At 33.4% G+C, this 27,950-nt stretch overlaps 1 protein-coding gene across 1 annotated transcript in view; it reads left to right on the forward strand.

The window, feature by feature from the left end:
• CSTF3 (cleavage stimulation factor subunit 3) overlaps window positions 1-27,950 on the forward strand; it is a 72,087-nt gene that overhangs the window by 13,603 nt on the left and 30,534 nt on the right. Inside the window, exons 2-3 of the mRNA XM_082627289.1 lie at window positions 452-553; window positions 676-771. Of these exons, the coding sequence (XP_082483415.1) occupies window positions 452-553; window positions 676-771 (198 nt within the window). The remainder of the gene's footprint in view (window positions 1-451; window positions 554-675; window positions 772-27,950) is intronic.

Consider the following 27,950-nt stretch of genomic DNA (forward strand, 5'->3'; position numbering starts at 1 on the left):
ATGTTATGTTAACATGTAAATAATTTTATTGTTATTTGTATATGAATAAATATCTAACATTTTTCTCAGTTTTAATTTCTAATATGGTAAATGCTGAAATAACCCACATGAACAAAAGCTCTTTGGTATACTCAAGGGTATAAAAGGGGTCCTGAGACTACAAAGTTTGAGAACTGCTGCTCTATATTATTTCGTGTAAAAGATGGTTTTTTTTAAGTTTTAAAAATGTTTTTTAAAAGTATATGCTCACTTGATTTTGTTATTATGTAAGAGATTTATGATAAGATAGTATATATAGGTTATAGGAAACACAGGACCTCTTTTATAAGAGGACATTTTTATGCCTTGTACTGTGATACTGCATCTGGGGGCTGATATGTTGTGCTTGAATTAAATTAGGCCTGAGATTTTTAAAACAGTAACTTCAGTTCATTGTTTTTTTTCTCCCTAGGCAGCTGAGTATGTCCCAGAGAAAGTGAAGAAAGCCGAAAAGAAATTAGAAGAGAATCCCTATGACCTTGACGCTTGGAGCATTCTCATTCGAGAGGCACAGGTTTAGTGATATAGGATTACATTTCCTTCTCTATGGGTCCAATCACACTACTTGGTTCTGCAGTAAATAATACATTTATAATCCTAACATTGTAAATGCTGTTTATTGGTTTTCAATTTTAGAATCAACCTATAGACAAAGCACGGAAGACTTATGAACGCCTTGTTGCCCAGTTCCCCAGTTCTGGCAGATTCTGGAAACTGTACATTGAAGCAGAGGTTAATATTTTATTTTATTTTTTCTTATATAGCTTTTGATGGGAATTGCAACATACACTATAGTGATAGAAAACAAATTAGGAACATAGATAGCACAACTAGGACAAGGAGGATTTAAAATGTCTCTTGCCTTTATTTTGTAAAATAGGTATGAAGGAGTAATTAAAATGAATTTTTGAAATTTGGGTCTTTACAAGCTGATGATTGTTGCATTTTGGAGTTGCAACAACATTAAAACAGTTTCAATGGTATTGGAGTGCTTTAGCCTTTTATTTACTTGTCATGTGTCAATTTATTGCCTCCTGTGTCATTTATTTAGAACTCATTTTTCTTTTTATTCCTATTTACAAACTAATATGAACGGTATAAGAAAATACAGAAATATTAACTTAGTTTCATAGGGTATTTTGAGTGTCTCTGGTTAAATGAAACCTTTAGGTGAAAAATTATTTTCCATTTTAATTTTGTGAAAATGCATGGTTTGTCAATAAATGTAAGCACTTCAATAATTTAAAGAACCGTTTTTCTATAGGATAAAGTTTACGTTATACAGGAATAAGCTAATATGAACTCAAACCTATGTAATCATAATTTACCCAATGATACTTTGTTTTTGTTTTTTTTTCTTTCTAACTCTTGAAATTTGAAGTCAGGCATGTTTATTTTAAAGAGTAAAGGCCCCATTCTTGGTTATGATTAGAAGAGAAATGTTCATTTTTGAAGACCGGAATTAGCAATCCAGATGATAATAAAGTGTGACTGTATCGATAACAGTTGGCACCAAGTCGTCATTTTTCAGGTCATATATTAATGAGATGTAAGAGGTAAGATGGGAATAGTTGATATCCACATTAAGCTGAAAATGATATTCATTTCTTTTTATGACTTAAGAAGTATTCTTATTTGAGTATTAATTCTGTAATATAAATTCTCAACATAATCAAGTACACTGCAGCCTCGTCATAACATATTCCACAGTAGCTGAAATTTGATAACGTGTGGGTCTGGTTTGGACCTATCAAAGGGCTTTAGTCATCAGCAGTACTGACTTCAACACAGCACAGTGTCACCTGTGATGTGTCCCTCAGAAATGGACCCAACCAACAGCAGATTTAAATTGAGGCTACAGTGTACTCACTGTATTTGTGCTGTAGTTTATATTGTATTACTTTGGGAGGCGGGGAATTACTGGACAATAGCAGGAACATTGTGTGTGTGTTAAATTTTTTCTGTGTGGTTGTGTATGTGGTATGTGTGTTTGTGTGTTCGTATGTGTGAGAGAGATTGTACCTTATGTGGAGTCTGGTTGTGGTTTTGGACCAAGACCATATCCTTAAGGTTTTATCACTTATCTTTTGGGACCATTTCCTTCCTTTAGTATATCTAATCATCAGAGTAGACTGGCGTGGAATTCACCAGGTGAGTGAATAGGCCTGTCTGAAGTGTGCTGAAGCCAGGATCACCTGTACTTGGTCTTCATTCCAGTTTGACTTTACATATTAGCTTATATGCAGACTCATCAGAAATTAACATAATTGGTACATGATAGTTTTTGTATAATGAAATGGTACGTTCTGAGTTTTAGAAGTTTCTTTCAGTTTCTCAAATATTCAGGTATTATTCATGCATTTCATTATAGCGTAAGTGAAACTGAAATTGGCTGTTAGATACCCCATTCTGTAAGTATAAGCACAGTGAGTCTGTTTGTCCCATTTCCTAGCTAAAAATACAAACTGCATTCTAAAAAAATCTGAGACCAGATGTTATTCCAGAGGGCTGAAAGTTGTCTAAATAACAGGCTCATTTCATGTCGTATTTCAGAGCTGTTAGCAGTTGCCTGATTGATTTAGTTGGTAATGTTTGCAGTTTCACACGCGATACACACACAAATATGAATGTATGTATAAAACACCTTTTGAGAAAAAAATGGTAAAGAATATATATGTGTATTTTATATTTCTGGTTTAGGAATTAAGATGTTAAATTGAATGCAAATTTTAAAAATGCATATCCTGAGCTATGTTTTCCTCTTTCTTAATTTGCTCTTTATTTTCACAATTGTACTTTGTTTAGCCTGTGAGGGGCTAAAGTTTTCTTTGGCCGTATCACCCAATGTGGCCTTTAATATTTCTGGAGAAGACACATATTTATAATACATTAAAATCTGAAGTAATAATAAGAATGTCTTTAAAGATAATACTGACAGTGTTTACATAACATCCTGTATGCACCCTCAAGAAAATAAAGTTTTGTTAATACATTTGTTGTAACTCAGTACTTCATGGTGGGAAAATTGTTTATGTTCAGTTAAACCAGTGTGTGTGAGTCCAAATACATTTAGTTCTTTTCTAATAGAAAATACATACATCTTTAAAAATGAGATAATTTTCTTCCCCAGAGAAATTTCTTGTAAATCCTACTTATGAACAAAGTGGCAAAGGAAGGAAGTGTGTTTTAGGGGTTTGGGGAGTAGGGGGGGTTGCTTTTAAACCTGAAACATCAATTGCAAATGGGAGCATCTTATAAATAATTTTTAGTAAAGAAGTTAATGACACCAGTCTGATTTTTTTTTTTTTTTTTTTGCGGTACATGGGCCTCTCACTGCTGTGGCCTCTCCCGTTGTGGAGCACAGGCTCCGGATGCGCAGGCTCAGCGGCCATGGCTCACGGGCCCAGCCGCTCCACGGCATGTGGGATCTTCCCGGACCGGGGCACGAACCCGTGTCCCCTGCATCGGCAGGCGGACTCTCAACCACTGCGCCACCAGGGAAGCCCCAGTCTGATATTTTTAATATTTGCCAGTATATCACCTTTTCTCATTTCTGAGCATTTAGCAATACTTGCTAAAAAGCTACTTGTGTAAAATTTGAACTTTAAAATGTCATCCTTATTTCATTACCCACTTTTATTTTTGTTGCTTATTGAAGGTAAAATTCCTTTAGGACCAACATCTATATATTTATAACACATACATAATTTCAAAATTAAGCCAAATTACTTTAATGTTGTATATATTATATAGGAGATCACATTTCGCCTCAACTGCTTGAAATTCTTTGCTTTCTTCTTGAATTCCAAAATGCTACTAGCCATATCATAAGAGCAAACAATTGTATGGCTCTTCTTAAAGTGATGCAGTATAGAGTCTAAACTGTTATGATATGAAAATAGTTTTGCTGCTGCTTGGTTTTAGTAAAGAAAACATTTTAATACATCTCTAGTTCATATACAGGTGTCTTAAATCTGCAGTACAGTATATTTTAGAGTTTAAGAAATGGGAGTTTTTAAACACTAGAGTTAAGTGAAATACCCCTTTAGAGCCTAAGTGCTCTTTAAAGAACTCCTTTTTAGAGTGGTCAGAAGGGTCACTAAATATTGGCAAATTGAGAAAATTTATAGTTTTGCTACATTTTTTAAGTTGCTTTTCCCCTTTTGGTTTCTGTAGCTCTTCATGTAGCTAGATAATCAATGTGACAGCATGTAAGCTACAAATAACTTAGTGTTAGAAGTAAGTTGTTTTGAATTGGGCCACATTCATAAGAAATTTTCTTATGAAAGGATGATTTTTTTTATTGTTAGCTGAAGGAGAAATGAAGAAGGTAATGCTGCTGGTAATAGCAACAATGTATCTTGCTGTCTGTGAAAGCTGTAATTCTTTAATAAAAGTATGTAGAGAATTGATTGCCTTTTATTAAAAACTTTTTAATGTGAATCCTTTTCTTATAAATACTGAGTTGTGACATACATATTTCAGTTTTTCAAAATAACCTTTCTACTTGGGAAAAATGACTTAAAAATACCTTTCTTCTTGGAAAATCGAACTGAACTCAGGATGGAACATGGGTGACCTAAATTGAAATAAACTTCTCCACTGTCAATACTGTTTTAATTCCTCTAAGTAGCAGTTTAAACTACTGTATTATGTTTTGTATATATTGAGCAATGTGATTTTTAAATGCAGGAAAAAAATTTTAATTATATAGATTTCTTTTCTATACTTCAGCTTGCAATCTTTTTTTTTAAAAATCTGTACTCTTTTCTTATAGATCTGCTCTTTTCCTGTTTGTAATAAATGTTGGTCCATGTCTGTGTGATTATTCAGATTGTTCTCTAAAATGCAATATGCTTTTTAATCTATAGTTTCTTAAATGCATGTATAAATGTAGTGTAGGGGTATAAAAGAAAACAAATTTTGCAAACACTGAAGTGAGTAATCAAATATCTGAAAGTGATATGGATAATTACATACTATTTTTAAAACAAAGGAAATATTTACATTTACTGTTTTAAGTAGTAAACTTCTATTTTAGGTCTTACTGAAATATCTAATCCCATTCATTTTCCCTTCCATTATTGTAGCATAGATGTTTAGGTTTTGTCACTTCCACTAACATGATCTATACATTTTTTTCCTTGGAGCCTTTTCTTTTCACCCCAGGCTTTGCAAAATAAAACTATTTGCAAAAAGACGTAGTTAATTCAGATAACAAAATTTCTCTTTAAAAAAATCTTGTTTTTTAATTCTTTATGTCTTCTAGGTAATTTGTTATTTTATGTGAAGTGTAGCCCTTTATTTTCAGGCAAAATCTTGTACTAATCAACCTGATCATTTTTATATTTCTTTATAAAATAGATTTATAATCATTGAGTCACTTATAAGAATACTGGGGGAAAAGGTTCATTTTTTTTCCCCCTCTTCAAAGACTCTTAAAATTTTTAGCCAGGCTTTTTTATATTCTGTTTTTGTGTATCTAATAAGAGTTATGGTATATTCTGAAAATCTGGAAAAGCCATCTCTAACCAGATTTTTTTTTTTAAGTATATACATTCCAAAATTTGCTGTGAAACATAAAGGGCTATTGGATCATGCAGTTTGAGGTTTCCCTGTGGCTAGTGGTTTAGCCTAAATTTCTTGGGCATTTATGGAATAACATAGTAATATACAATACCAAGTACTTAGTGTTTTAAATTACCAGGGGTTGTAGTCAGTAAGGTCTTGGGGGATTAATCTGCTATACAACCCCCTCACCATCCCAAGAGATACTCACTAAAGGTAGGCTCCAACATGTGGCATCCATGAATAAACACACACTCCCCTAAGCCTTTTATAATACTGTGGAGTTCCATATTTGGAAACAGAAATAACCCTAACATGAAAAGCCTTTTTTAGGATGCTCTGTGGTTTTGGTCCTAACTTTGAGCATAAGGGAACCTGGTGGCAATTAATTGACTTTCTCTTAAAAGACAAAAAGGCCTCATAAAGGCTCAAGCATTTTCTAATGGGTTAGTGTGTGCTTTCAACTTGCAAACAGCTGTTCCTTTTAAATGAATGAGCCTGGCACAAGGCATTTCCAAGAAATGAAGATGTCTGAAATAATACTAGTGATGTCTATGAAAAGCTGTACTTCTTAATGTGGACAAGAATGCATTTATTTGCTTGTACATAACTTCCTTTTTAAACTTTAACTTTTATTACTAAACATTTTTACTCTTAGCAACTTTGGAGCAGATAACAAGTAGTCGGTTAGTATAATGGCATAATAAATTCTGTATAAAATTTTCCCTCACGTATTCAGAATCTGCAGCAAATCCAACAAAATGGTGAATATTTGCTTTGAATACAACCTGTTGAGAAACTAAACGGCTTTTCTAAAGCTCAGGAAAGCATAACCTGGGGTAAGTTTTACCATTTTGTATGCTAGGAAACCTCCAAAGAAAAACTTTCTGTTTGGAAATGTTAAGTGATACTTCTGAAAACAGAGTCTGATGTCAAGGACAGTACTGAAATGTTGTTTTGGAATACTTACTTTGAAATGTAAAAACGTCCAAAGATAAAGTCCCAAAGCTATTTTTAATCTTCCTAATACTTTTTTATTCATGTTACAGAACATGTTCAGTTACAACCTTTTTTTTAAATACAAAGTTTTAGCTCTGGCATATACAGCTAACATTATAAGTCTTTGTCTAAAGATTCCTGTATATGGGAAACGGTCTTTTTTTTTTTTCTCTTTCAGTTTATTGAGATACAATTGACATGCAGCATAAGTTTAAGATGTACAACATAATGATTTGATATATGTATGTATTGTGAAATGATTACCACAGTGTTTAGTTAACATCCATCACCTCATATAATAACAAGGGAAATGGTCTTATATTGATGGCAATTTCTGTAACTTTTTCATATTCAGTTTGAAGGAAAAAAGTGCTGACTATTTCATGATGATGGCTTTCTTGAAATTTTTTTAATTCAACAGACTATGGCTATGTATGTATTACATATTTAAAGCCAAAATGGATATTAGGTTTAAATCAGATTTAGAGCTGAAAGATGAAGTAGCTTAGCCCCCTGTTTTATACATGTGTAAAATAAGTCAAGAGATTGTTATCCCTTAGAGCCAAAGTTTGCAAATAACATAACTTGACGATCACCTGGGAAGCTTTTAAAACATTCAGGCTTTGTAATTATTATTCCTGCATTGCTGACTCAATCTCCAAAGGATGGACATGTAGGATCTGTTATTTTTAGGTGTTTCTGGTAGCCAGTTTTGGTAATTGAGGCTTTCTTTAGAGGGTAATAATTGAATCTTATTGCCATGAGTGTATTTCATACCTGGCAGAATACTCCCTATACTTGTCTGGAGTATAAAGTGATTATTCTTTTGACTATACCATGTTGTGGTTTATCAATCAGTATATAGTCAATCAAGAAGTAATCTTTAGAGGTATCTACAATTTGCTTGGTAGTATTTTTGACAGTGTGGTGACTATTAAATCTGCAGTCAGGTTTAGGGTTGCGTTATTGAATTTGGTCAGTTTTATTTATTTGTTTGTTTGTTTATTTATTTGAAGTTAATTTTATTCCTGGGTTTGAAGCCTGATTTTCTGACTCCATAAACTTTTTATTTTAAACACAGTATAATCACCTAAGTGCCAAATTCTAAGAATCAACTTGTAAGGATGTCTTACGTGTTAAGAGAGGGCCACTTAAGCAGTGGCTTAAAAGGATTACTGCAGGGACTTCCCTGTCGGGGTCCAATGGTTAAAGCTCCCCACTTCCACTGCAGGGGGCACCTCCAGGGTTTGATCCCTGGAGGTTCGATCCTTGGTCTGGGAACTAGGATCCCACATGCCGTGCAGCATGGCCCCCCCAAAAAAGATTACCGCAGCTTTTTTTGATAGCTGACTCTTATCCTTACTCCTGAGAATTTTTAAACATATGAATACCACATCTTCATATTTTCAGATTATTAGCTAACATCCATTCATTTAATTAGTACTTGAGTCGTTGTAATATAAAAGACTTTCTAATTCTTTTGGGAGGGGTGAAAATGGATTGTTGTCACAGAGAACCATTCATTATTTCTAGCTATTCCTGTAGTTCAGTTTCGATTCATTTCTAAATTTTTCATTACACAGATGAGTGCCTTTAACTCATGTCCCTTTATTTAAAAAATTTTTTTCCTTTAGTGGCTTTTTTTTTTTTTTTTGCGGTACACGGGCCTCTCACTGTTGTGGCCTCTCCTGTTGTGGAGCACAGGCTCTGGGCACGCAGGCTCAGCGGCCATGGCTCACGGGCCCAGCCGCTCCGCGGCATGTGGGATCTTCCTGGACCGGGGCATGAACCCGTGTCCCCTGCATCGGCAGGCGGACTCTCAACCACTGTGCCACCAGGGAAGCCCCCTTAATGGCTTTTGATAGTTTTTAAATGAAATGTTATTTTTTAATGGTATTTTTAGTATTTCTAGTTAATGTCTATTCTCAAGAGAGTTGGCTCTTTCCAGCTATAACAGAATTTTGCCACCAATGATATTTATTAAAGTACTCAAGTAATATCCAAATTTCATAAAACTTAAATGTCAAAAATGACATTACCTTAACAGAACAGCTGGTGAAAGTGTGGATTGTCATAGAAGAGCTTAAAAGTATTTGGGGAAGATTGCCAACAAAATAACTTGGTTTCCTGTATTATCTATACATTTATTTTAACTCTTTCATCCACCATTTCCTTTGATTACCAGTTTTAACTATTGTGTAATAAGTGATTTTTTTAAGGTTTTGTGGTTCTATTAATTAGAATGTTAATAGGTGAGAAAATGCTTAAAATATATTCATTATTTAGATTATCATTCTTTTAGATTAAAGATTCAAATTATATGTCCATCACTTAACCTGATTGACCAGTTTTTAACATCTGACATAAACTTTATCAGTTGTTTTTCGTGAACCATAGGAGATTGGGTTGCATACATCATGACGTCAGTATATTTGCTAATAACAAAGATATTCTCGTACGTAAAGAAACTTATGAAACCCAGGAAATTTTACATTAATAGAATTTTAATCTGCAGTCCGTTTTCTTCTTTAATTATTGATCTAATAATGCCCTTTAGAGCAGTTTTCTTTTAAATCAGAATCTAATCCAAGACCATTATATATAGTTGTCATTCCTTTCCAGTCTCCTTGGATGTTGAACAGTTCCTCAGTCTTAAATTTGATATTTCCTCATTAGATTCAGGTTATATACAGTATAGCTGAAAAGCTACAAATGGTTGTGTGTCCTCTTCAGAGACATGTGACATTCATTTACCACTTATTGATGATATCAGCGTTGACCATTTTCTCCACTGTGTAGTTACTGTTTTACTTTTCTAACTAATAAAATAGTGGGGAGATATTTTGAGATTCTGTAGAAATCCTGTTTCTCAACAACTGCCCACTCAATTTTGAATCTATTACAATTTTTGCCTGAATCAGTGATGTTTTTCTGACATTATCTGGGGTTTTTCAGTGTATTTATTGTTGAATATAAATACGTACTTAAAGTTCAAGCTTATTTGTATTTGAAAACTTGTTGTAAAGTACTAGCTTCTCCTTGCCCTCATTTTTTTTTCTTTTGAACAGCTTACTAATAGTTAGAAAAGAGGATGATTTACAAGATTTGTGCATTTTATGATTATAGCAAGTTTTCCAAATATAAAATCATATATTCTGTCAGTAATGCTTTTAAATTCTCTCACAAATCATAAGGGGAAGATTAAAAAATTTGCTCCCCAACTCATACAGAAACTTAACTGGTTGTATATTTTCATAACAATCATTGTAGGCTATGGGAAATAAATATATTGATTTACTTAGTTGACCAAATGGCAAATTATTTCAAGTAAGAATACGTGTTTTAAAAGTCATGAGATCTTTGATTTTAAAACATTAAAAAGTGAGTCAAAAAGATCATCTGGATAAATATTTGTGTTTGAAAATGCTATATTTTTCAAGTACTCATTTAAATTCTCAGTTGTTTGAGGTACAAATTAGAAAGTTAACACTTCAAAGGAAATAATTTCTCTATCAGCAATTAAAGGGTGCCTAAAGCATGGAAGTGGTATTTTTCCCAAAGTAAGCTGTTCAGTTGTGCATTTAAGTTTCCCAGAGTTCACAGAATAGTTGATGAGATTTACACATAAAGAACAGACATTCCAAGTTGAAAGAACTTACTTACATATGTGTCTGTGATTTAATATTTTATAGTTAGTTGGGGTAGTTATTTGCCGTGTGTCTCAATGGCACAGTCAGAATTCTCCCCATTATTACTAAGACAGTGGCCTGATAATTTTTGCTAATGTGGAAGGGATGTTTAAATAATTGTTAATTTATTTAAAGAAATGCAAGGAATTTGTAAATTTTACTCTACAAAGGATAGTGTGGAGGAATAGCAATGACACAGAATTTGGAATCTGGTGACCTAGGATTTACTGCTTTTAGCTCTTCCATTGAATCAATGTGACCTTAGGGAAGCCATTAATTTTTCTCTCTTTTTTGCCTTCCCAATTTTTTATTATGAAAATTCTGAAACAAAAGTCAAAAGAAGAAGTATTACAGTAAATACCTATACACCTTCTTCCTTGATTCAGTGTTATGTTTTGCCATACATGTTTATCTTTCTCTATACAAAGAATATTGTCCTACATAACCACAATACCATTATCCCACTGAAAAGGAACAGTGTTCTAATATAATTTCATACCCAGCCATGTTTATATTTTTCCAACGGCCTCATATTCTTTCTAAAATGCCTTATTTCTATGATGGGTGAAATCACTTGTATTTTATCTTATAATTGTCCTGCTGTGCCTTTTACTTAAATTTAACACAGAGATTTCATATTATTTCTCACTCTTGTTCCTTCCCCTTCCCAGTAGGAAAACTAATGTGAATTCAAGTGTTGTTTCCAATAATTTGTAAATTATGATATAAGATGGAAACATCCCAGTATCGATTATAGACAAGAGCTGTCTTTATAACTATCCTGATATTAGAGAGTGGGGTGGGAATTTTTAATATTTTTATTACTAAGAGGCAACTTATTTTATTCTAAATTTAAGTATATTTGCAGTGAGTTAAAAGTTTTGAGGATCTTACCCAAAATATGCATAGGATTGTACTTGTTCTTAGAAATAAGCAGGTGTTTTTCAATTATATCACATTTTAAGTGTAGATCTACAAAACTAAATTTCATGGAAAAAAATATTCTATGTGCACGTTATTTGAGGAAAAAGTGTGTGAGGATATTTTTGGAGGTGAAATATTTTCTAGATAGATTTTTAGAAATAAAGAGTGCATTTTAAAAATCCATTGTTGGGCTTCCCCGGTGGTGCAGTGGTTGAGAGTCCGCCTGTCGATGCAGGGGACACGGGTTCGTGCCCCGGTCCGGGAAGATCCCACATGTCGTGGAGTGGCTGGGCCCGTGAGCCATGGCCGCTGAGCCTGCGCGTCCGGACCCTGTGATCCGCAACGGGAGAGCCCCGCGTACCCAAAAAAAAAAAAAAAAAAAATCCATTGTTGATTTTCAGTTGTTATTGATAGTGATTTTTTTCTTTATTCTGATTACTTGCCTAAACAGTAATAGCCAAAAATAATTAGGCCTTTAATATATTTTGGGCACTGTGTTTAGTACTTTACATGGGATATCTGACTAATCACAGTTTACCTTTTGAAGTAGGTAAGTATTATCCCATTTTTTTCAAATGTTCAGCTTTTCTGAGATCTAGAGTTCTTAAATAGCTTTCCTAAGATAACTACTAAAGTTTAAGCTACTGGGAAGTAAATAGGAAAGCTGGGGGCTTTATACTCAGATAATCTAATTCCTAGGTCTGGGCTCCTACTCACTAACCACTGTACTAACAGCCTAAAGGACCTAAAACACAGTTGTAGAAATAGCTAAATAGTAGGTTCATAACTGACTCCTTTTTTCTTTGCTGAAGTGTTTCTTGCATTCTTATTTAGCTATTAGGATTTGGGAGTACATTTGAAAAATGTATAACTACTCAAAACCACATAAAATTGCTACAAATATTTTGGAAGATGGTATAGTACAATAACTAACACATAACTGCATCTTAGGGTTTGTATAAAATCTTAGTTCTAAAATTCTACTTTGCAAAATTCTGTTTTTACCCTTCACGGTTTTTAAACTTTTCTGCACTATGCTTGGTTCAAATTTCAAATAGTAGAAAGGAATTCTGAACACAAAAGCGGCAAATCTTAGCAATTCTGACCCTTTAAGAAATTTCTAAGAATGTATTTTTTATAGCTCTAAATATTTATTTACATTCAGCATTAATGTGAGAACAAGAAATTTTACCTTCGTTTCTGATTTAGCAATTAGGAGTTTTATTAGGATGGAATTTTCTCAAATCAAGGCCAGAATTTAGGTAAAGTATGTTACCTTTCAATCTGCTTACTGAACGGTTATCTCTATACTTTTCTTTCCATAGACGTCTTGCAAAATAAGTTTTCTGTTAGGACAATCTGTACTTTATTGTGATTTTTTTTTTTTTTGGAGGGGAGATCTTTAAAATGTTTGAAGTTATGAAGCAAAACTTAATGAAAAAATAAAATGAAAGATTAAAGGCAGGGAGCACAATATCTAGCTTCCTTTTTAAGAAAATGTGAAAGAGGGTGTTAATTCCTATAGTTAATGGGAAAATCACGTTTATTGAAGATCAGCATTTCCAGTTATTTGAACCTTGTGGTTTATCAGACTTAGAAATTCAAGACATACTTTTTGAGTACCTCCCCAGACTATGTCACTGAAGACTGAAATATCTTCATGCATCTTCCTGATACAGTTCAATTGATTCTAAATAAACCATTATAATGTTATATCAAAATTTAAATTACTTACCTTATAAGAGAATTTAGCAGTTCTAAGTTTCCCACAATTGAAGAACTAGAAATTTCATGTATTCTGTAATGCTTATTCTTTTTGGATAGGATGATACTTTTTGGATAGGAAGAAAAGTATAAGTACTTTAAGTTTTAGGAGATTCTGTGCAGATTAAAATATGCAGAATTCTGTTAGCAAGTCCTTTTGGCAAGTAATTTTACATGTGGAGTCCTTAAACGTATCGAAAACAGTAGGTAGAATGAAGACTTACAGATGCCTATTGATATATTTGCCTGGATTATATTCAGATAAAATTGCCTGAAGTGTTACACTGTTTTTCTGTATCACAATTGACTGTTGGATTTATGGATTCTGAAAATAGTCATCTGGTATATTTTCAGGCCCCACACCATCTATATATTTTCATAAATTTTTATGTGGCTTTGGGTAAAAACATACATGAAAACGCCTTCTTTCAGGTTCTTTCATTTTATATATCAGGGGAAGATGGAATTAACTTTAAAGTATCTACTGAGTAAATGCATGCTAGACACTTAGATGCTATGGACACATTAGTGAACAAATTTACAGTTTTGTGTAGGAGACAATTATAATACTGGGTGGTAGGTGCTCTGAGAAAACATGGGGAGTGTATGTTAGGTCAGGGAAATCCTCTAGAAGAACAAGACTTTTTTTTTAACATATCTTTACTGGCGCATAATTACTTTACAGTGGTGTGTTAGTTTCTGCTGTATAACAAAGTGAGTCAGCTATACGTATACATATACCCCCATATCTCCTCCCTCTTGTGTCTCCCTCCCACACTCCCTATCCCACCCCTCCAGGCGGTCACAAAGCACCGAGCTGATCTCCCTGTGCTATGCGGCTGCTTCCCACTAGCTATCTATTTTACATTTGGTAGTGTACATAAGTCCATGCCACTCTCTCCCTTCGTCCCAGCTTACCCTTTCCCCTCCCCGTGTCCTCAAGTCCATTCTCTATGTGTGCATCTTTATTCCTGCCCTGCCACTAGGTTCTTCAGTACCATTTTTTTAGATTCCGTATATTTGCATTAGCATACAGTATTTGTTTTTCTCTTTCTGACTTCACTCTGTATGACAGACTCTAGGTCCATCCACCTCGTTACAAATAACAATTTCGTTCCTTTTTATGAGGAACAAGACTTTCTAAATGGAAGTATGAAATTACACACACAATCCCTGGCAAAGAGAAGCACTAGTGCTGAGGTCTCAATGAAAGGGAGAAAAAACACGCTCTGTTTGAGAAGTTGAAACAGCTTGATAGTTTTAAAGCTAAGTTTTGCTTCTAGCCCTTCGCAGTATTGTAAACAGATGACTTGTGACTATTTCATGAAAATTTTCTTAATTACAAAAACACTAGCTCAATAGTTAATCTAGAATTGCAGCTAAGCTGTTAGGAAAATAGAGCTGGAGAAAAAGTATGAACATCTGAAATTTCATGATGGCTAGAATTATGTGAATGTAATTTTGCTCTAGGAAAACCGTAAGTTGTGATATTTATAATTGTGGGCCTTTTTTAAAACTCAAATGCCTACAGAAATTTAGAAGTTAAGTGAGGGGAGGTTTCCTTTACAATTTTCAAAGAAAATTGCATGTTGGTTAGAAATTCTCTTGGTTTCACTAATTTTTACTTTGTATTTGAGTCTTAAGAAAGTAATAGAGTTAAGAAGCTATGAAACCTTTTATTCTCTATAATAGCCTTCATATAGTTTGAGGAAAATGATATTAATTAACCAGAGTATTCATTTTGGAGGAGGAACAAAGCCTTTTCAAAGGGAGAAAATTAGTTATGTTTTATTGGTAGGTTAGACTTGAGTAGTTACTTTGAAAAAGTTGGTTCCTAGAAAAATCTTTGCCATGAATAAAATCTGTTTTTACTAAATGCCAGTCCCAGGATACCACATTGTCAGTATGTCTAGTTTATCCAATAACGTAGTTCCCAGATTGACTTCTGCACATACACAAAGAAGATTGCTCATCTGTTACATGAATTTTATTAATGAAGAAATGTATAGGACACTATCCTTTTATTTGGTTAAATACATAAGTTAATATGCAAGTGTGTACTAAAAGGGACAGTTACACCAAAGGGACAAAACTTTTTAAATACCACTTACACTTTTATTGATTATAGTATTGAGGATTGAAACTTGGTTTTGAATAAAACCTGAAACTCATGTTCTGATGTCTTGTGAATATTTTCGGAATACTTAAAGACTGCCTAAAATTTAGTGAAAGCACAAGAACTGGGTTTCAAACTTCTCTTTTTGATGAAAAAGTTTGTAAATTTCATTCTCTAAATTTTCAAATTTTCATGAAGTCCAAAAATCTATTAGGGAGGGTAGATTGCCTATCTATGGCAGTATGTTAAATTAATATGAGGAGGGAAGTATTAATAAGAATTGTATTGGTGTAATAATGATAATATTGTATATTTTAGAAAGACATTGGTATTATATGAAACAATGTTTTTATAGCAGTAAGTAGTTGAGAAATTATAATGGAACTTTGATCGCTGAATTAGCGAGTTCTGGCTCTTGATTGGAATCTTCAAAAACAGTAACCAGGGTCCTATTTCAAGTAGAAATTGAATATAGTTTTTTTTTAATGATTCATTTTTAATGAATTTATATCTGTAAAGTAACATTTTTATATGTTTAAGAATCAGTTATTTCTTAGTCATAAATTCAGATAGGATGAATAATTATTAGAAAATAAGTGTACGGAGTGAATACTAGGATACCCACTTAAGTATAAAATTTTGTGCTTGATAGCTGCATGATAAATAATTCACATAGTAAAGTCTCTTCTTCAGTCACTCTGGCCTCCTTAAATATTCTAGACACATTCCCACCTCAAGGCTTTTCTTTACATTAGCTATTTTATCTGCTCTAAAGATACTTATCCAGATAGCTGCTTGGCAAAATCCTTTGCTTTCTTCAAATTTTTGTAAAAGTGTTATCTTCTCAGTGAGATCTGCTCTTGCCCGTATTTTAAATTGCCACCCCTATCCCCAACACCTCAAAACTCATCCTTTCCTCTATTTTTTTCACCTATAGTGCTTATCTTCTAGTATACTGAACAGTTTACTTATTATAGTTTGTATTTTATACATTGATATGTTTCAGGAATCTACAGCAATGCTTGGCACATAGTGGCAGTCTAAATATTTGTTGGGTGAAAAATGCACAATGGGAAATAAAACAATTTATCATTATTTTACAACTTGAATTTTAATTTCTAAGAATTAGAGTGTGACATCTATAACAGTGTATTATTTTTCATCAAATTATACGTGGGCAATATCTTTACTGTTAACATAGGTTTTAAAAATGTCTATACAGTTTTTCTAAAACTACAAAGAAACTATCCTTTTGAATTGTCTAATACCCTCAGCCATTTAAGTATTTTAGAATAAGCATCATTGACATTTAGAATTATTCTGTCTTGATGTATGACCTAAAAGAAAGGTCTTTAAAGAATTATCCAATTTTAGTACTCGCTTCGGCAGCACATATACTAAAGAATTATCCAATTTTAAAGAATTACAAAAGGGCATTACTAATTTACCTAGCATTTTGAAGTACCTTTAAAAAAATTGCTTGTTTGTAATTCTGAAATGCTTTCAGATAAAACTTTAAAACCTGGTATAGAAAATAAATGCCTGACTGGTTACAAGAAAGATTTAGGTATATATATTGAAGTAAAACTTCTGAGACATTTGTATGTGTATGTATGAGATAAAAACAGGAGTTTTCACAACTTGATTTATCAAATTTCACAGGTTTTTTGTCAGATTAGTAAAGCATAAACATTTCAATTCTTAACCACCCATTTTCACTTGGACTAATACATATGTGCACAATGCCAACATCCAATTGATGAGTGGAAATTCTTTAAGACATCTAGATATTTAAAAATATAGAAAGTTCCTGTTTTAACTTAATCCATAAACTTTATATAGATTTATTTTTTAAAAAGCAAGTATAAAAGATGAATTACTCCAGCTTTTGTCCTTAAAAACAGTACTTCTGTGTTAAATGTTATTTATCATTTTACTTTTTGTTTTTGTAACTTTCACCCAAACTTCACTTACTTTGGCATGGCAAACATTATGGGTAAACTCAAATTGCTGGTTTATAAAGTATTTCAGAGAACTGAATTACACTTACTTGGGAATTCTCCAATACATTAGAGGAAATATATTTGGTTTATTGAATTCTGTAATTTTCTTTTTTTTTCTTTTTTTTTTTTTTTGCGGTACGCGGGCCTCACACTGTTGTGGCCTCTCCTGTTGCGGAGCACAGGCTCCGGATGCACAGGCCCAGCGGCCATGGCTCACGGGCCTAGCCGCTCCGCGGCATGTGGGATCCTCCCGGACCGGGGCACGAACCCATGTCCCCTGCATCGGCAGGCGGACTCAACCACTGCACCACCAGGGAAGCCCCTGTAATTTTCTTAACCTTTGAAATTTAGTGTTTCAAATAACATTGGATTTTTAAGTTTTTAGTTGCTTTTCAAGATAGTTTGCATACAGAATTTTTTCCTAATTTTTTTGAAGCCAGATGTTAATAAAATATATTGAAGAAGATTTGGGTGATATGGTGAGCTTGTTTACTCAGATAAATGGTCTCACTGAAAACAAGGGCTGCTGGGCAGAATTTTAAAACATCTTGAAGAACTGACAGTGTAGTAAAGAATTACCAAGCCAAAACCTAACTGGAAAACAAACACACACACAAACAAAAATAGGAATGCTGGGAGATAAGCTGAGTTCCTAAACTGTTTTTACCCTGAGAGCCTTTGTCAAACTGGGAGAACTTGAGCTTCAATTTCAAATGCTTATAGGAGTTCATGTAGCAAAAGTCAAAGCCCAAGGCTTGCCTAACAGGACACCCTCTTCCTCTAAAGCTGTGTGTAGGTAATACTCAGGATGACAGTGAACCAGAAATAAATCTGTGCTGCCTTATTAACCCTAGAAGACTGAGGAAAGCTGGTGTGGTCCTGAGCAGAGCAGAATGGGGAAGTCCTGGGATGTTTCAACAAGTTGGCACTTGCATGGATTTGTGTTCCAAATAAACATCACTTGGGTGGTTCAAACAATTTTTGAACCATGCATGTAAGGTGGCCTCAACCTGAATTATGCTACTAGGTGCCTGATAATCTTTCTCAGACTTTTTCTGGAGGAATGCACCTTCATCCTAAGCCACAGAAAAATATCCACGAATATTTTTCCAAGGAAAAGGAGTTTGCTTGTTAAAAACTAATCAGGTAAAAAAAAAACTGATACAGCAGAAACAGATCTGCAAAGACTTCAAAGACTAGAATTAAGATGGAATTAGGTTAATAACAGATTAGACACAGGTGAAGAGAGAATTGGAGAATTGAAGAAATCCAGATTGGAGTTTAAAGAAACAATGACATAGGAAATATGAAAGGATTAAGGCCACAAAGGGTAGAGTGAAAATGTGTCTTAACTGAAGTTCCAGAAGTAGAGGAGAGAGATTGGGCAGAAGCACAATTTGAAGAGATAAATTCTAAGAATTTTTTTAGGGTGATTAAAAGAATTCAGCAGATTCAGGATGCTTAATGAATCCCAAACAGGATTTAAAAAAGAAAAATTCCCATGTAGACACAATGAAACTACAGAAAAACAATGAGAACCAAACCCATCTCAAAAGCAGCTGGAAACAAAAGGACAAATGGTCTTCAAACATACGGCAGTTAGGTTGACAACTTCCCAAGGGCAACAGTAGAAGCCAGAAGACAATGGAATTGCCTCTTCAGTTTACTTAAACAAACCTGTCAAAAGTTCTATACACAGGAGAAAAATCTTTATGGGGGTGAAGAAAGACATTATAGGCGAGGTCAATAAAATAACATTGTCAAAGTTAAATATGTATTTTTTTTGATAGGTAAGAAGTGGGTTTATTTAGAGAAACACACTCCACAGAGTGTGGGCCATCTTGGAAGGCAAGAAGCCACATATATTTTTTGACATTTCCCATTATAGTATATAACTTCCTCAAACTAAAAGAAATTATATATATATATATATATATATATATATATATGTATGTATATAAAGAATATTCTTGTTTTGGTAGTATCCACTGGATTACTCAATATTTTTCTTAATAAGATTCTCCCTCCAAAGTCATTCTTTTCTAATGAAAGTTCTCATAGATGAAAGGACTTTTGTTAGAATTGTAATTCATGTTATATTTTTACCTTCATTTTTTTGAGGAAAATGATTATGAATTTTATTTTTATTTATAAGTTGGTAAATCTTATTTGATTGGTTTAGTGCCAGAAGTTTATAAAGATTGTGGCATGCAACAGTTCTTTTGTATTTTTAATTTAATTTTATTTTTTTATACAGCAGGTCCTTATTAGTCATCAGTTTTATACACATCAGTGTATACATGTCAATCCCAATCGCCCAATTCATCACACCCCCACCCCCACCCCCCTGCCATTTTCCCCCTTGATGTCCATATGTTTGTTCTCTACACCTGTGTCTCAATTTCTGCCCTGCAAACCGGTTCATCTGTACCATTTTTCTAGGTTCCACATATATGCATTAATATACGATATTTGTTTTTCTCTTTCTGACTTACTTCACTCTGTATGACAGTCTCTAGATCCATCCACGTCTCTACAAATGACCCAATTTCGTTCCTTTTTATGGCTAAGTAATATTCCATTGTATATATGTACCACATCTTTATCCATTCGTCTGTCGATGGGCATTTAGGGTGCTTCCATGACCTGGCTATTGTTAATAGTGCTGTAGTGAACACTGGGGTGCATATGTCTTTTTGAATTATGGTTTTCTCAGGGTATATACCCAGTAGTGGGATTTCTGTGTCATATGGTAATTCTATTTTTAGTTTTTTAAGGAACCTCCCTACTGTTCTCCATAGTGGCTGTATCAATTTACATTCCCACCAACAGTGCAAGAGGGTTCCCTTTTCTCCACACCCTCTCCAGCATTTGTTGTTTGTAGATTTTCTGATGATGCCCATTCTAACTGGTGTGAGGTGATACCTCACTGTAGTTTTGATTTGCATTTCTCTAATAATTAGTGATGTTGAGCAGCTTTTCATGTGCTTCTTGGCCATCTGTATGTCTTCTTTGGAGAAATATCTATTTAGGTCTTTTGCCCACTTTTGGATTGGGTTGTTTGTTTTTTTAATATTGAGCTGCATGAGCTGTTTATATATTTTGGAGATTAATCCTTTGTCCATTGATTCGTTTGCAACTATTTTCTCCCATTCTGAGGGTTGTCTTTTGGTCTTGTTTATGGTTTCCTTTGCTGTGCAAAAGCTTTGAAGTTTCATTAGGTCCCATTTGTTTATTTTTGTTTTTATTTCCATTACTGTAGGAGGTGGATCAAAAAAGATCTTGCTGTGATTTCTGTCAAAGAGTGTTCTTCCTATGTTCTCCTCTAAGAATTTTATAGTGTCCGGTCTTACATTTAAGTCTCTAATCCATTTTGAGTTTATTTTTGTGTATGGTGTTAGGGAGTGTTCTAATTTCATTCTTTTACATGTAGCTGTCCAGTCTTCCCAGAATGCAACAGTTTGTTAAAGTAAATGTTGACTTTCAGATTTTTACCCATCTATATTACTTTAATAATCTTATTATTAAATGTTATAAATACTTTTAAAACATTTTAAGTAATCTTGAGTGACATCAATGTCTTGTTCCATTAGTTAACATCCATTTTTAGGTTTGAAAATTATCTAAGTAAGTTAAAATTTTATGGTAGTACTTCTGTACTTTGTTTTATCAGTTTGTGTTATGGTTGATTGTTCCTTTTACAAATGCTTAAATTCTACTAGGTATTTAGATGCTGCAAAAATCCTTTGCCTTAAAAAATACTGTGAGTTAAATAGTTTAACAATATTATACATCTTAATATCTGTATGCATAATACATGTTGTTACTTGTATACATTTTTAGAGTATTTGGAATTTTTTTAAGAATTGATGGTTAAATACAGAAATATATTTAAACATGAGAGAAGCCCCAAAAGGTTATATATTATCTAAAGAGTTTTAGAATACATATTTGTGTATTTTAAAATATGGTTCAAAAACCCAAGATATGAAAGGGACCTACAGGGAAAAGTTTTTCATCTATCCGTCCCAATTCCCTTCCCCAGTGAAAAATGTTCAGCTTATTTTTTTCCTCTCCTTTTACATGAACAGTTGCCTCTTAGGTTTTGTTTTACACCTTGCTTTTTTTCTTTTTTGCTTAACAAAGTAAATTTTAGAGAGTGTGTATTTTTTTTTACAAGTACTTATTCCTTATTTTGTTTAATCTGTCTTCTGCTGAAGGACATTTAGGTTCCTCCCAAACTTGTTTTATTACAAACATTACTGCATTGAATATATGTGTACATGTCATTTCCATCTGTAAATATATCTAGGTTATTCCTAGATGAGGAATTGCTGGATCAAAGAGTATGAGGGATTTTTTTTTAACCAAATTGCCTTCCACAGAGGTAATAATTTGAAATCCCATTAATAATCCTTGATATTGAAAGTACACTTCCTCACAACTTGTTAATTCAGTATATTATTATACTTTAAAATTTTTGCCAGTGTTCATAGTTAAACAATTATAATATCAGTATGGCTGTGACTTACATTTCTCTTATGTATGAGATTAAACCTGTTTTTATACATTTAAAGTCCCTTTAGATTTCTTTTTCTGAGACTTGATCTTCTTACTCCATTTTTCTGTTTTGTTTTTTCTTATTTGCAGGAACTTATACGTTAGGGGACTTAAGGGAAACTTAACTTTAGCATGATTTGCTATTTATAAGTTCAGGTAATTTTGATATAACATTTAAATAGTATGTTATCTTTATTGTTTATGTTGTTTTTCTCAGTATCATACTGGAAGGAATGATAAATATGCTCTCTGAGGTGAAAGACCAATACTTTCATTTGTTACTTTGGTGTTCATGACTTGCTTTAAGTAATTTTCTTTCAGATGTTTTGTGCTTAGATTTTCATATAGTTCTATATGAAATAGAACTATATAAATTATAGTTCTATAATTTCCCACTTAAGTATTACGTTTGCAAATTATTTTTCTCATACATGTCTTGAACTTTTTATATTCTTGCAACTCAGCATTAGAAAGATATGAGGAGACTTGAATACCCATATGTAATAATAATAGTTTTAAGTAGATTTTATAAGTGTATATTTCTGTTGCTAGTTATATATTTTTTCCCTTAAGTTGATTTGCCTATAATTTTTAAGGAAAATCTTGATTAACAGTACAGATTTTCTTGAGCTATTCAGTGTCACTGAAAACAGTAGGCATCAAAATCATGAAGCCATCTTTCAAGAATGATAGCTCCCTTTGAAGTGAGTCTTATGTGTAAGGATTATATTTGTACTACTTATTTAACATTAAATATTTTTAAACTAGTTTTCTCAGTGGTCAGGTAAATACTTCATAAAATCTGGTTTTTGAACATTTATGCCCTCCTATCCAGCAATGTATCTCAATTGTAGCAATTTGAAAGTCCATCCTTAGAGTATTGTGTGCATATTGTGAGATGATGAGGGAATGTGGGGAGGAGGATAGAGCAATGGTCTTGTCCCTGTCCTGTCTTCCCTTAGGTTTAGGGAGTGATTGGGAAAGGGCTGTTAGGAGCTCGACTTCTTTGAGAAGCAGTATTAGGAAATTTTTTATTTTCCTGTTATTTTTTACATGTCACAGCTTTCGATAATCTGACATCCCCACTAACCTGTTACACAAAGCCTGGACAAAATCAGACCTCTATATTAGGATCCATTATTAAGATTCGGGCATGGGGCTTCCCTGGTGGTGCAGTGGTTGAGAGTCCGCCTGCTGATGCAGGGGACAGGGGTCCGTGTCCCGGTCCGGGAAGATCCCACATGCCGCAGAGCGGCTGGACCCGTGAGCCATGGCGCTGAGCCTGCGCATCCGGAGCCTGTGCTCCGCAATGGGAGAGGCCACAACAGTGAGAGGCCCGCGTACCGCAAAAAAAAAAAAAAAAAGAGTGGGCATGTGTTTACTAGATTATAGGAGCCTTCCTCCAGACTTCATTTACCGGCTAAAGTAACATCATCTTGATCCAGAGCTTGCTCTTCAGGTTTTTTTCCCCTTCAACTTTCTTTGCATTTCTGTCACAGCACAAGGAGGGAATTCCAATATAATCTTTATTGCAATCTTGTCTACTGAAACCTTAATGGCAGTATTCTATATAGAATTTGGACTTAATTCTTTACTTTAGGTGATACCACTTTGGAAAATGTCATCACAAACGTATATCTGGAGGAGATAAAATGTGAAATATAAACCAAACATTTCAAACTATATAAAACAAATTCCAGAGAACATAGTGCATGCTTTCTTGATAAGCCTTTAAATAAATGTACTTAGGAACTTACAAAGTTAGGAAAAAAGTTTTAAAATTTAAGTGTCTATTAGATTATTTAATAAACATTCTGGAGGTAGTACTTAACATTTCAAAGTAGGACTTAACCCATTAAAATAGAGCCAAAGTTTCAGTTTTGGAGCATGTCTACCATAGAGGAAGAAGATTCATGTCTCAGTCTTACTGATTCTTCTGGAGTTTAATATTTTTTACCTGAATTTTTTCTTTGCTTTTCATGAAGATAATTTGTTAGCTATGTCTACCTATTTAAACTTCCACTTCCAAAATTCCAACTTCTCATCTTTTAAGTAGGTATTTAAAGCAGTGTTACATGGGAAATGAAAACCATGTTTTCATTCAAAAGAATTAATGAAAAATAAAATTGATTTGGATGTTTGCATGGAATTATCTAAACCATGTGAAATCTGTTTTCAAAGTACATATTAGAGTTTTAATCAGTCCCTATCCATTGTTATTTCATTGTGAATTGTATGACAGTATAATTCTTAGCATTCTTTTTAAATCTTTTTACTGAAGTGAGGTTTTTATAGTTATGTTTTAACAAGAATTACAGAACTTATAATGAGTTTCTATAAAACTTACAAGTTTTACATTTTTACATTTGCATTGATAAAGGAAAATATTATTTGAAAGAGTAATATATGTTTATTGCAGAAAAATTAGAAAAATGTAAGCATAAAGAGAAGAAACATCCGTATTCCCACCTTCACCACTTAGCCTTTCTAGATGTAGCTATCTACAAAATCTTAAAATTTTTTTGTAACTTAAGTTTTTTACATGATAGCATACTTTTGTGTTGTTTATTATACAAAATCACTTTTAAATATGCCAAAGTAGTTCATTTTAGATACATGTTTTGTTTTTTTTGGCTGTGCTCTGTCTTCTTTGCTGTGCGTGGGCTTTCTCTAGTTGCGGGGAGATGGGGCTACCCTTTGTTGCAGTGCGTGGGCTTCTCCTTGCGGTGGCTTCTCTTGTTACGGAGCACGGGCTCTAGGCACGTGGGCTTCAGTAGTTGTGGCACGCCGGCTCTAGAGCGCAGGCTCAGTAGTTGTGGCGCACGGGCTTAGCTGCTCCGCATCATGTGGGATCTTCCCAGACCAGGGATTTAACCCATGTCGCCTGCACTGGCAGGCAGATTCTTAACCACTGCACCACCAGGGAAGCCCTAGATATATGCTTTTTAACCAGTCCTTTATTGTTGTGCGTTCATATAGTTTCCAGTTTTTGCTTTATGAGAAACTAACGTAAATACAATTTTACTTAAATATCTTTATACATTTATAACTTCTTTACATTTATCTTTTAGACTTGATATTTCACTATCAAAGGTTGCTGACATCATCTTTCAAAAATTTCAGGTCATGATATTTTTTAATCCCTTCAGAATTTCAGTAAAAATGGCCAATGTATAGTTTGCACAAGAGTAGAGAGAAAAAAGATTAAATAAATATACAATTTTGGTGGGAAAGATGATTAGGAGATTATTTAATATTTTTTTTAAAGGGAACCTGAAATTAGGTTATTTCGTTAACAAAATAGAAATAAACTATGCTTAGAAGATTGAGAAAACTGGAATTGGATCATAAAATACAGGTGTAGGTTTTAATTTCTTGTATAAAATAAAAAGGGCATCAAAGGCAGAGTTACAGAATGTAATTATAATTTCTGAACTAAAATTAAGAGTGTTGGACTTCTGGTGGTCCAGTGGGTAAGACTCCATGCTCCCAATGCAGGGGACTGGGGTTCGATCCCTGGTCAGAGAACTAGGTCCCACATGCATGCTGCAACTAAGACCTGGCGCAGCCAAAATTAAAAATAAATAAATAAATAAATAAATAAAATAAAATTAAGAGTATTTGAAAAGCAACATTGAAAAAACCATAATATTTTAGTCTCAGGAATGAATGTAGTGTAATTTTCATAGAATGAAGAAATCATCATTCATAAGTCTATGTTGATAGGGAAATACTGGAAGAGTAGGCAAGTTGCTCAAAAAGTAGAGAAATATAATCCACTGGATTTATATCCACTTCATTGTAGAAGTTTAATCCTGTTCTTGAAAAGTGATTTTAAGAAAAACTAGAGATGAAGCATTACCCATGATACTATGTATCTAGTATACATGTTGATTCAGCAGTATTAAAGTGTACACAGAATTGGTAACAAAGAAATGCATAGAAAAACTTATGCCGGTTGATGCCACTGAAAATTAGGCAAGCAAATTGATATTCTGATAGGAATCTATCAAAATGGGACAGAGATTATCTTGATTTATGAAACTAGAATGATCAGAGGAGTGATTAAAATGAGGCTTTTGCGCAATGATAATTCAATTGTTAACTTTTTAAAAATAGCAATTCTCAATATGTATGCAGTGAGAAGTATTGTGAAAGATGAAAGAATCGTAAATGGTTTTCTACTCTAAAAATTTTCACCACATGTTAAAAAGTTGTGTGACTATACTAATGGGAGATTAACTCCGCAAAATGAGAGTAGAGTGAGATACTTTCTAAGGCAATGTATAAAGTTCACGTAGTAATCTTAGAGAAATTATACTATTGAATAATATTTTAAGTTTGCCTGGAAGGATTTTTATTTTGTTAAGAGAAAAATTCATAAAAGCTAAAAATTAAGGTAGCAGGCTAGAGAAGACTATAAATGGATGTGAAAGAAATAAACTGATATTAGGCTTTTGAGGGAAGTGAATCAGCACACCTACTCGAGCACTTCCCTCGTTGTGCAGTACAGAACTGATTCCATTTTCGAGATCAGTGGCTAATAAACTTGGTTCTCTGACATTTCTGGTAGCTCAAGGATCTCAAACAATTGTACACATTTCTCATTCTCAATTTTAGTTTACCATTTAGAAAGAAAATCTATGTCATACATCAATGTTGAGGTCGCATGGGGGAGGTGGTGTAGGGGGGCTAGAGTAGCAAAACCAATGGAGCCATGAAGATGAATGATGTTTTGATACTTTAGATCAAACTACTCACTTCTCAAAAAGTGAAATATCCTGCTCTGTTTTTCTTATTCAGAGCTTGCAGATTATTTTTGAAAAGTAATGATTTGGCCTGGTGTTTACAAAGTGTGTTTACTGGGAGCAAAGAGTTTAGACATTAAGTGAAATAGGCTGAGTCTATAAATGTCAAGTGAGGATTGTTGACAGATGCCCTATAAATTGGGACAAAATCAAATTTAGGTCAAAATTTTACCTTTGACATTCTTGGTTGAAATTAATTTTGCCTGATTTGCTAGCAATTACTTAATAACTTTTTCAGCTTGGTAGGCCTGGCTGAGGATTTGAGAGCATTTAAGAATGAGTTTTAAATGGAGATGTTTATAACCAGAGAAAAATACCAACGAATTATTCAGAAGAGGAATTTACTGACCCAAGTCAGCTATGATTTTCTTTCTTTTCTTTTAAAAAAACAAAAACCCAGTTCTCTTTGCTGCTGTGAAATTGTGTTATAGAAATAAAATCTGTCACAGAAATAACTGAGACAGAAAAATTCTCTATTCTCACAGTGATAACAGTTTTGGCTAACAGTTTTGCGTGCATTTCTCCTGAGTTTATGTCTCTTGCACTCTAGATAGAGACACAGAGGGGGTGGGATGAGGAGGATAAGTAGATTGGATAAACATACCAAATGTGTGCCCATTTTTAAAATTCCACTTCCTTTTAAAAATATATTGTGGACATATTTCCATTCAGTATTATAAATATACATCATTATGTTTAAAGTTTTAGATATATATGCATAATCCATTCCATTGTTTAGACAAAGCATAATTTATTTAGTCAGTCTGCCTTTGGTCTTTTAAGTTTCCAGACTTTTCTCTACCACAAGTACTCTTTCAGTGAACATCCTCATACCTATATCTTGCTAAAGAGCAATGTAGTGTAATAGCTAAGAGCTCAGTTGTGCAATATTGGGCAACTTACTAAACCTTCCTCAGTTTTGTCATCTTTAAGTAGTAAATAATAATAGTACTTTACTTGAGTGTTGTTCTAAGGATTGAATGAGTTAATACATATAAACTCTTAGAGTAGTGCTTACATACTTTAAGCATTTAATAAATGCTGTTGGTATTAGCAGTATTTCATCATTGATTTCAACTTCTAAGAAATTGAATTGTTTCAGCTTTTAAATTTAAATTTGTAATAGATAAGCAATAATTTTCTTATTTTCAGATCCATGGATCTTTCCTATACCCAGAATTTCTTTTGACCTGTGGCATATCCCACCATCCACCACGTCCTTTTCTTACAATGGTCTCCTTTGACTTCTCTGATGTGATTTTTATCCTTTTTCTCTTCTCTCAAGTACTCTTTGGAGTTCTTTTCCTTTTCTCTGCCTGAATAATGGATAATTTTTGAGAAATTAATCTTTGCTTGTCTGTATATTCTCTTCTTCAGAGAATATACTTAATGCCTTAGGTATTACATGCTCTAGGTATATATAAATTTTTTTTAAACAAGTGACTCAAATATACATCTTTAATCCCACTGTCTTATTTGA

The sequence above is a fragment of the Mesoplodon mirus genome (genome assembly GCF_964341445.2).
Source record: "Mesoplodon mirus genome assembly, chromosome: 7".
In the NCBI taxonomy this organism is placed as follows: domain Eukaryota; kingdom Metazoa; phylum Chordata; class Mammalia; order Artiodactyla; family Ziphiidae; genus Mesoplodon; species Mesoplodon mirus.